The 10668-nt window shown below is 48.9% G+C and overlaps 1 protein-coding gene across 1 annotated transcript in view; it reads left to right on the plus strand.

The window, feature by feature from the left end:
- Positions 1-5885, plus strand: part of CHST12 (carbohydrate sulfotransferase 12) — a 6811-nt gene extending 926 nt beyond the window's left edge. Inside the window, exon 2 of the mRNA XM_035901323.1 lies at positions 4531-5885. Within this exon, the coding sequence (XP_035757216.1) occupies positions 4626-5885 (1260 nt within the window). The 5' untranslated portion in view covers positions 4531-4625. The remainder of the gene's footprint in view (positions 1-4530) is intronic.
- The last annotated feature ends 4783 nt before the right edge of the window (positions 5886-10668 follow it).

Genomic DNA, 10668 nt, shown 5'->3' on the forward strand with positions numbered 1-10668 from the left:
TGGTTATAAAAAAAGGGCCACCGGGCGCGGCCAAGCCTGTACTAACCAGGCTTTACGGCAGCGCTGGGAGGGAAGGTGCTGGGATAGCCGCATTTGGGATGGGATAAGACATTCCTTTGCTGGCCTCTAGCACGTATGTGCTAAGTTGGGGTAAAACATGCAATGCAAACCCTATTTTTTGTTTATGCTGTGTATTTATATTAATGTAATCGCTGACATCGTTACATGGGTTAAAACTCCCCTGCTCTGCAAAGGGTGCTAGATTTTTGGAAAACTGGGGAGAAACAATTTACTGAGAGGTGGCTAAGGGTGTGAAATTAATTCCTAGTTATTTGGTACAGCCTCCATCTGCTTTGGCTGATGGGACCTTGTCCACCTGCACCTGCAGCAGGTTAAACTGGTTCCACTTCTCTAGAGCCTGCTTATTCCCCAAGAGTAACTGGTAGCAGGTGCATACCATGATACATGGGTAAAGAAGGCTGCGTGGGTCAAGCGATTGCTGGTAAATGCACGTGCCCCAAGGGAAAGTATTCATTTGGCTTTGGGTTTTTTTGTATGGTTCTAAAAGTTCTCATCCCACCTATTTCCGTCTTCAGAAGCAGGCATAGCCCAAGCACTCTACCTGCAATCCCGTATCTTCTCACGTCAGAACGAGTGGGGGCTGGAGGAGGTGAGCTGGTGCTCAGTGCCTGACCTGTGCCTTGCGCTTCCCTGTGGGGAGTTGGGAGCAGTGGGAGAGGGATAAGCCTGGGGAAGCAGAAAGCAAGAAGAGATGGAATCTGCAGCCAAGCCTTGGGAGACACAGTGCCTTCGAAACCATTGCTGTCTGTAGAGGGGGTGGTTATCCCCTGTGTCTGGTGCATACCTGTGTGTAAGCTTCTTTATTTTCTGTAGGCCTTACTGCTCCTGTAAGTGAGCTGGAGTTAGGTTCTTTTGCAAAGAAAAAGGGTATGAGAGAATGCAATCATTGCACAAAACCAAGAGGAGAGGGGAGGAAGAAAGAGACAGGAATTACTTAAGCTGCTGTTTGCCCTGAGAACAAACAGTTATAACTGGGCCGTGAAGTGCAAATAAGGTTTCCAAATCCCTGACGAGTTGCATCTGCAATAGCTTTTGCAATAAGAGCACTAGGGACACATCCCCCCTTTCTGGTTTTAAATGAGAGGTGGTTATTTGAAATGGTAGCTTGTGACAGGAAAGGATGGGACCAGTGACCTCAAACCTCAGTGTCTTTCTTGGGACTGGGATGGGGGGAAGAGTCCTTGGCCAGGCCAGGTCCAGGTTGGAGATGATCACGGGATGGCTGCTCAGGGCACTCTGTAGGATGATTATAGCACTTGGTCCGTTTCCCAGTTTGCCAGCGTCATGTCACAGAAGGAGCTTTGTATGGATCCTGGTGCACGTTCTTGTTGGCTGGTGACTTTGGGTTAAACTTGAATGTAAATTCTTGGCTCCTCCTGGAGGCTTTTCCTTTTGATTCTGGCAAGGGGAGGATGGAGGCGCGTTCCCTCTGATGTGCACAGAGACCTCTAATTTGTGCTTTCAGTCTGGTCTTTTATGAAGCGCTCAGGAAGAGGATGTATCGTAGTCAATAGAGTACCTCTGTTTTCTGTAGCACTTTTTCTCGTGAGGGGGAATTAAGCTGCATTACTGCTTTTTTCCAGCGTCCCTCTCTGGCACTGATAGAGTTAATAGAAGTGGAGTCATTTCGATTCTGTGCTGCTTGCTGCTGTGTGCCTTGGAAAAGCCAAATGCTCTGGCAGGCTTCTGTGCTGTGTCCTGGAAAGCAGGCTCGAGCCCTTGGGGTGAGCTTGGTAAAGCTTCACGATGGTGCTGGCTTTGACGAAGAGCCCTCTTTCCATTTGCCCCAGGAATGCGTGTGCCACACACAGCGTCTCGTTTGCTTCTCTTGCTGCTGCCAAGAGGGTGATCTGTCCGTGCCGGGGTGGGACAGCTTTGCAGAAATGCTTGCAGGCTGCTGCACTGCCTGAAGCTGCTGGGAACAGGGGTGGCAGAAAGGGATGCTCCGTGCAGCTTTCCGGGCTTGCAGCATTCTAGCCAGCCTAAAAGGTCTCAAGCAGCATTGGAAACCCAACGTGCTTGGAATTATGTGCACAGTGGGCACCCTATTCATCCAGAATAGGAAGCAGTCCCTGCTAGCCGACTCGAAAGCAAGAACAGATTCAGGCAAAACGCAAACCCAGAAGTGTGCCAAGCAGTAGGCTTGGCAGCGTCGCTCCATTATCTTCTGCTGTTGGCCTGAGATGCTTGGCCTGAAGTGCTGACGCACATATGTAATTTGCCCCTTCTTTAACTCCGTGCTCATCTCTCTGGGTCTTTCTTCTTAGATCTGCTCCATCTTCAATCTTGACTACCTAAACGTAGAGAATTACTGCTGAGTAATACCTGCTTCTTGCTCTGCAGAGTGTGAAGTGTTGTGTTTGCAGTTTCTCCTGCTCCTCTTCACATGTAGGATGAGAGCCTGGCTCCAGGAAACACAGCGTTTGGTGTTGCAGTGCAAAGCCACGTGATGGGCTACAGCTACACTGAATTTCTGGCTCACCCTACCTCCGAAGTGTAAATAAATACACCAGGGTGGAAAACCCCTAAACCTTCAATTCTGCATCTTACATCTTTTGGGACAAGCTGACCTGATATTGTGATATGTAACTGTAACTGGTATTGTTCCTGTTTGTTACTAAATTCTGGTCTAGTGTTTGAAATCGGGACTCTGATTGTTAAAATCTGGCATCCCCGAGGCGTAAGCACAGCCCTGCAGATGGCTCTTTAGACAGAGTCACTCGATGCAAGGCAGCTGTGAGCGTCAAAGGTGCTGAGGAATTCTCCCAGGAATTACAGAGTTTAGCACTTTTGCATATCCGCACTCCTGGGTTCTTTGCATCCCTGTACAGACCCTTTAAAGGCGGTGTCTGAACTGGCAGGGGAGCAACCTCTGTGCTTTGGGAGGAAGAGAGACCCAGTCTCCGTTTTGAAAAGCTTTTCAGGGCAGCTTGCCCTGAAGTGGTTTTGTTTCCAGCGCTGGTGTTTGTAGGGTTTGTTCTGAAGTCGTTTGGAAGAACGGGGATGTCTGCAGAAACGTCGGCTCCTGTTTTCGGTCTGTAGGTGCTGTTCTGTGTTTATAATCCGGGGCTGGACTGTGCTTGGAGGGGAAGGGGAGATAGGAGTGACTACTTTTTGCTTGTCTTTTGACGTTAAATCTTGCAGAGAGAGAGACTGTAAAACAGCAACGTTGGTTTCCCTCTCAAAACTTCAAATAGCTGTTCCTCGCTTCACTGTGGTGTTCTTCCCTGGCTGTAGGCACTGGCTCCTTGATTGCTGGGGGAGAGCAAGGCTGGTTTGCCTGCCTGCCTCTGCGTGGAGCCTTGGACCAGGAAACATGCAGCAGGGTGGGAAGACTTGCGTGGTGGATCTCTCTTGGGGAGCTTGCTGGTGGGAAGGGGCCGGGAGTCAGCAGGGGAGCAGGTAGCAGGGAAAAGATGGGACTGGTTGAAGTAAGAAACCAAACCCACTGCACCCTTCAGCAAAGGTCTTCCAAACTGCCTTTTTAACAGTGATTTCTCGCCTGTCTTTGGTGATCAAGAGTTGTTAGGCATGAGTGTGATAGAAATAAAAATTATGTTAAACCAGGAAAAGAGGCCCTGACTCAACACAGTCTGGACGTGGACAAAGATTTACCAGAGCATCCTTAATCTCAGAAATCATTCAGTTGGAAGTAATCATTCCTTTAGACATTTATTGATGCATGGCTCTTATTGGGGCCGTGTCCCTTTGGGGGTTTTTGTGGGAAAACTGTTTGTATAATCTCTGTTCTTGACAAAATGAAGTAGCTACCAAGAAAGGTTGCGGAGGTGACGTCTACTGGGTGCCTTCACACAGGTTAGATAAAATGATGCATTCAGGTCACTGATGTTCTCTCAACAGCGACTTTGCTTTGGCCACTGAGGCAACGGCATCTTCAGCTATGTATTTATAATTCTGATAAGGTCTTTGTTTTCAGCACAGTGGTAACAGAGCATCTTCACGGGGAGATGAGACGACAGCGTGATACAAGCTAAAATCATGGATTGAGCCTTCTTTCTTCCTGATGTGTGTTAGATACGTTTAAAAAACAAGGAAGTCTGAAGGGTAGTTGGCTCGGCATACTTTCTGTATCTGGTTGTATTTTTTAATACCCTCAACCTTCCCTCTGTAAACCTAGGCCTGAAATATTTATTTTTTTATTATTATTTTTAAATGAAAACAGAGCTTCTCCTGAAATCACATGACTCTAGAAGTTTGGGATTGATAAAAACCCCCATGATTGCTCTGGAAACTAGTAAAATTGCAACACATTATGCCTCCTTTTGGCCAGTCAGTGTTTCTCCACGGCGTCTCTATGGGTACCTCAGACTCTCCCCATGCGGAAATGGTTGGTCAGTCCCATGACGAGTCTTGATTGTGCAAGGTCATTCTCTCCAAACCAGAGTGATTAAGGGTTCAACTAATTATTTTTTTCCGGTACCTTTCCAGGCTCTTGGTCTGCAGCACCATGCTGGATCCCAAGCCTCACTCTGCAAGTCGGAGGTGAATCCAGGTGAAAGCCAGCTATCACAGTAGATGTCAGGATGACCAAAGCACGGCTCCTCCGTCTCTCTGTGGTGCTGGTCTCTATCTTCATGATCCTCCTGATCATTGTGTACTGGGACAATGTGGGAACAGCTCACTTCTACCTGCATACATCCTTCTCCAGGCCTCATTCCCCAGGGGCCATCCCTGGTATCACGGCAGGTGAAGACTGGGAAGCCTTGCCAGATGTGGATGAATTTTTGGCAAAGCTGCTTAGTTCGAGCCTGAAACAGAACAGCTCCATCCCCCGAAAGACAGAGCAGCTACCCGTCCAGGGCTCCAGCAAGCCTGTGGTGAGCAATTTGGAGGAGAACGTGCGGGGCTATGACTGGTCTACGCACAATGACAGGAACAGCTTGGACCAAGAGAAACTGCAGATAGAGAGGCAGAGAACATTGCGGGAGTTTTGTGCCAATTCCAGCTTCACCTTCCCCACCAAGGAGCGCTCCTTTGATGATATCCCAAACTATGAACTCAACCACCTGATTGTGGATGACCGCCACGGCATCATCTACTGTTACGTCCCCAAGGTGGCCTGCACCAACTGGAAACGGGTGATGATTGTGCTAAGTGAGAGCCTGCTGGACCAGGGGGTCCCATATCGGAACCCTCTGGATATCCCCCGGGAACATGTCCACAACACCAGCACCCACTTGACCTTCAATAAATTCTGGCGCCGTTACGGGAAGTTCTCCCGGCACCTCATGAAGATCAAGCTGAAGAAGTACACTAAATTCCTCTTTGTACGAGACCCTTTCGTCCGCCTCATCTCTGCCTTTCGCAGCAAATTTGAGCTGGAGAATGAGGAGTTCTACCGGCGTTTTGCCATCCCCATGTTGAAGCTATACTCCAACCACACCAACCTTCCCACCTCTGTTAGCGAGGCCTTCGGGGCAGGCCTCAAAGTCTCCTTTTCTGACTTCATCCAGTACTTACTGGATCCCAGGACAGAGAAGATGGCCCCCTTCAATGAGCACTGGAGGCAGGTTTACCGTCTGTGCCATCCGTGCCAGATAGACTACGATTTCATTGGAAAGCTGGAGACGCTGGATGAGGATGCTGCTTATCTATTGCAGCTCCTCAAAGTGGACAGGCTGCTTCGCTTCCCCCCCAGCTACCGGAACAGGACTGCCAGCAGCTGGGAAGATAACTGGTTTGCCAAAATCCCACAGGCTTGGAGGCAGCAGCTCTACAAGCTTTATGAAGCAGATTTTGTACTCTTTGGCTATCCCAAGCCAGAAAACTTGCTTAAAGACTAAAAGTGATTGGGCGGTGGGTGTGGGAGGGAACATCTGAGATACCAAAAATGTTTAAAGCCTCCTCATTTTTGCTCTTAACTCCCTTCCCTGTACAGGCTGGTACAACAGAATATATTTTTTCTACTGCTTTCCCTTCCGTTTTTGCAATAATGCCAGAGTCCAGGGTATTCCAGCCAGCTGTGCATATGCAAAAAATGCCAGGTTTTTTTGTTATCATTTGTTTTCTGGTTTTTAAAATGTCCCCATGTTTTCCAGTGGGTTGCTGCCCTTGGTCACTCTGCCAGCTGTGTCCTTCAGTAGCTTTTTATTAATACTTTTTAAAAATTAATATATTTAAGATATTTAATACAAAGTGTGTGTCGTGGCAAAGGAAGGGAAGGAATTAAAAAAAAAAAAAAGTAAAAGAAAAACCCAAGAAATTATGCACCTGCCTCTGTGTGGTGTCTCAGGGCTGTTGTTTTGGAGGTCTGAGGTTTGCAGAGCCCTCAGGTCTCTTGGGGAGCTGGGTTTGTCGATGGTGCCTTCACCAGCCACGTCTGCTGGTGGTTGCTCTGAGCTGGGCTCGAGGCAGATCGGACGGGTCAGTGCCTGGCTCTGCCAAGCAGCCCGGGAAGAATACCGGTGCTCCAGTGACGCACGCTGCTCACAGCCGGTGAGCGTGGCGCCAGGGTCACAGGAAGGAAATGGCGGTTGGGAGCAGTGACGCCAAGCCCCTGCGCTGTTTTCAGGACATGCAGGTGGCCAGCACAGTACCTCTGCACTGCTTCACCTTCTGGCAGCGTGGTGGTGGGGCTCTACTCAAAAAGCTGAGGTTTCTTGGCCCCTGTATACCTTGTTAGTGTGGAGCATCTTCCATGACGTGTCCCATTCCAGGACGGTGCCTGAGGTTCTCAGGAGTTGTGGCCAATCTGGATGGGCAGAGCGTGCTCTTGGATGGGCGAGCTGTCCAGAAATTGGGATCCAGGCTTCACAGTGCAGTAGCTTAGGCAGAAAGGCAGGTTGCTGTGTTGCAGCCGGTGGCAGGACGGGGAGGTGGTGTGCTGCTCCATGGCCTGGTCACAGGTCCCTCAAGAACCGTGCTACGTCCTCACTCCTGGGCACGCTTTAAGGGGACGCGGCAGGGATGCAGATGCTTATCCCTGGAATAGGAAGATCCCAAAGGTTTCTTTCAATCAGCAGGTGTCAAGGTGAACTCAAAGTTCATTTGTTCTCAGAGTGCCAGCTACTGCTTGTGACACTGCATCCTCGTCCGCTTGCCTTTCTGTTCATACCAAGTGACTGATGCAGATTTAATCACCTGCCTTGCTGGGACCTGCTGTGGGACTGATGGTTGCCCACTATGCTTGGAGCATGTGGGCTGCTTCCCAAAGGAAACTAATGCTTTTAGAGAGACTTTATGTCTCGTCAGCTGAGTCAGCTTCTCTTTTTTTCTCTCTGAATTGCTCTGCAAAAAATGTCTGCTTAGCAGATTGGGCAGGCAACTCTTTTAGAGCTGAGATGCTTAATTGTTTCCCTGGGCTGTGGATGTATTGGCGATTAACGTCCAGGGTCAGGCCTTGGGAGGCAGCCTTGTGTTTTGGGCAGGCTTCTTTGTTTTGGCCTTTTACTCAGTTTTTCTCTGAGGCCATCAGCAGGCATGACTCTTCCCCCCTCTCTCCTTGCTTCCCCAACCTCTGCATGCATACAGCTTGGCATTGCATGCTCTTCTTAGCAAATACACCCTATCAAGCTTTTTAACCTATAAATGAAAGGTAATTGCTAGTAGTTAAGCTGGAAGCAAACTGTTTGTTTCTCATTGTATTCACACTGCTCTCCTGTCATTTCTGCAGAGATATTTGCAGTTTAAATGAACCTGAAGTCATGATAGGGGCTCGGTGCTTAGCTCTTCACAGCGTGGGGAAAAAGGAAGTGCCTGTTTCTGAGTCATTATTTAAAACTAATAATAGAAAAGTGTTGATCTGTTCAATTTTTTTTCCAGTTACCAGCTAATTGCTGCAAAACAGAAAGATGTTGAGAATCTCATCTCCTGTAATGAGTAATCCCGGGAGCCTCTTGGTTCCTGCTACATTTACATTTCTTCAGGGCAGGTTCATCTTGCTCTTCAAAGATACAGCATGGATGTTTTCATCTATTGCCTTTACAAAGGGTTTATTTTTTTATCTTTTCATTTAAATTTAATTGATGTTTAGTATGTGTAGGGGTGGACGGCTGGGACCGTAGCGCAGATGCTGTGCAAACTTCCTTCCAGCTGCTTCCCCTGCACCTCTTGATCCGGTCCTGTCTCTTCCTGCCCCTCCGACCAGCGCTTGGCCGACGTACCCCTACAACGCCGGCTTGCCCCGCAAACCTGCTGCTGCCTCCTCAACCACCGTTGTCCTGTGGTTCATGGCCATGGTTTGTCCCAGGCAAGAGCACAGGAGCATCTTTTCAAGTTCCCCATCTGCCAGTCAGTCATGCGGGGCAGAGGAGGAAGGGGCTGCAGAGTCTTAGCATCGTTTTTGGCAGCAGGGTCCTTGTTCTGCAGCTGGCAGAGAAGGTGCAAAATGGCTGCAAATTGTGCACAGCAGCTGCTCTGTGTGATGGGAGAGCGTATCCTCTCCTGATGGCTGCCTTGTATTTTAACAGCAATAGAAGAAAAAGCCCACATTGGTTAGAGAGGGGAGGCTTTGAGTGTGCTGGCTTCTCTCCTCTCTCCCCATCCTAAGCTGGATAAAAGGGGTAAATTCTGGCATTATGTGCTAATACCGCCCTATGCCATGCCAAGGTCCAAAACACCCCAAATGCAAGGTTCAGTGAGCTGCAGGCAGGCTGCCTGCATCCCAGCTGCTGCTTCAGCCTCCGTAAGAGCTGCAGCCAGGAGGATGGATGGATGGCCGAAGGCCACTGAGAGCTCTGTCTTACATACTTTCCCTCCTTCACCCTGTCAAGTTCAGCCTGCGTTGACATTTAAGACATTTTAATGGTTGTAGACCCATACCCAACCAGCGTGCTGGGTGCTGGTGGCTCTCTCCTCATTTCCCATTGCCACGCTTCAAAGCGCTTGCTGGGAGGAGCAGTAAAGCTCAGATGGAGAGCGTTCGCATTGCGGTGGATGGCTTCTGGGTTCAAAATAGCTCGTTTCTTGCTGCGCTTTTCTTTTGAAGCCCTCCTTCCCCACCCTTCCACCACTGTGAATGTATTGTTAAGAAGTCAAAGGGGATCCAGGCTGCGCTGAGTTTTGTGGTAAGACCACTGGGTTGCCAGAACTGGGATGTAGCCTCCGGCTTTGGGAACGTGCATTTTTTGTGGGTTTCTTGCTCTGTTCTGATGATGTAAAAGTTGCGGGGGGGGGGAGGAGAGAATGACAAAGAGTTCAACCAGCCATGCTTCCTACCCCCTAGGTTTCCTAAAGGAGCTGGAATTTGGTATTTGACAAATAATGGCAGAATGATTAGAAAGGGCAGGCGGTCTGCGTCCGTGCTGGCCTGAAGTCAGAAGAGGACTAAAAATCCCGGAGCGTAGATGGTTCTGATGCTAGTACTGATTTTATAAGGGCTAGAAAAATGCTTTGAAGCGGCCTATTTGTGTCTGAATAAACCTGGCTTTGTCGTTTCATGCTCAGCCTGCAAAATTATGTCCTGTTCCCCTCCTGGCTTGCTTTTCCCTGGGGTTGACCACTTGGCCGAAGTCAGCACAGAGTCTCTAACCAGGCAGAACTGATGCACAGATGCAAAAATAACCTGGGGATTGACCAAGCTGTTTCCAGCCAGATAGAACTGAGACCACTTTAGCGCTCGCTTAGCATCAAAGCCAAAGTCTTTACACAACCATTGAGCCTATTTGATCCCTTGCTGTTTGATGCCAGATTCACTGCTCTGGTGGGATGCATGTGACCTGGCCCCATCCTGCGTGCTCCAGGGAAGGACTGTCATGCTGCAGAGCTCTTTGCTTTTTGAGCAGTGACGTGGCTTTGCCAGGGTACAAAGTGTCTTTAATACTTGGGTACCTTTGCATCTCAGCCGTTTTTGCCTTAGCCTTTTAATTCACTTGTGGTTTAGGGGGACAAAATTGTAGACCCGTTACCCACGGACAACAAAAATTTGCCCTGGGATAACGTGCGAGATGAAGTGTTTTGGCTGTGTGTTTTGCATCCCTCAAGGTGGCACTGGGAGGATGGAGGGCAGGGGATGAATGGCAGCATTGAAAGGGTGGCGAAGAAAAGCCAGTTTGTTCCTTCTTATGTAAGCCGGACCTTCGAGGCAGCCCGCGGGGAAAGCCGGTGACTTGGCAGGGCGCTGCGTGGCTGTGGTGCAAAACGGTGCCAGGGAGGGTGCGGGGTGTGGTGATTTACAGGCAAGTTGTGTTGCTTGAATTTGAGGGCTTGCCCACGTTGGTCTTGCTCATAAACCCTCCAGTCAAGGGCAGGAGGAGAGGAGAAAAAAAAAAAAAAAAAAAGAAAAAACACCAAAAGCTCTTGCAAACAAATCTTTGCTAAACTTCTCCACGGTGAGATTATTTCTCCCTATTTCTGAGGGAAAAAAAAAAAAAATGAAGGAATGAAAGATTAACAAATTCCTCGCAGCTGAACAAACACTCTGTGTGTTATTCATCAAGACAGAGCAGATAATCCAAATCTAAAGCTACAAACCAACCTTGCAATGCCACTACAACCAGATAACCACGAGTGTCCTAATGTCTTTAGCCATGTGCTTCGGCATTATGCTTCAGTCACTTTACGCAAGCCCAATGCAGCTGCACTTGAGCGCTTTCACTAGCTTTTGTGGGGGGTTGGGGATGTGGCAGC

Source organism: Egretta garzetta, unplaced genomic scaffold (assembly GCF_000687185.1).
Source record: "Egretta garzetta isolate BGI_Z169 unplaced genomic scaffold, ASM68718v1 scaffold299, whole genome shotgun sequence".
Taxonomy (NCBI): Eukaryota; Metazoa; Chordata; class Aves; order Pelecaniformes; family Ardeidae; genus Egretta; species Egretta garzetta.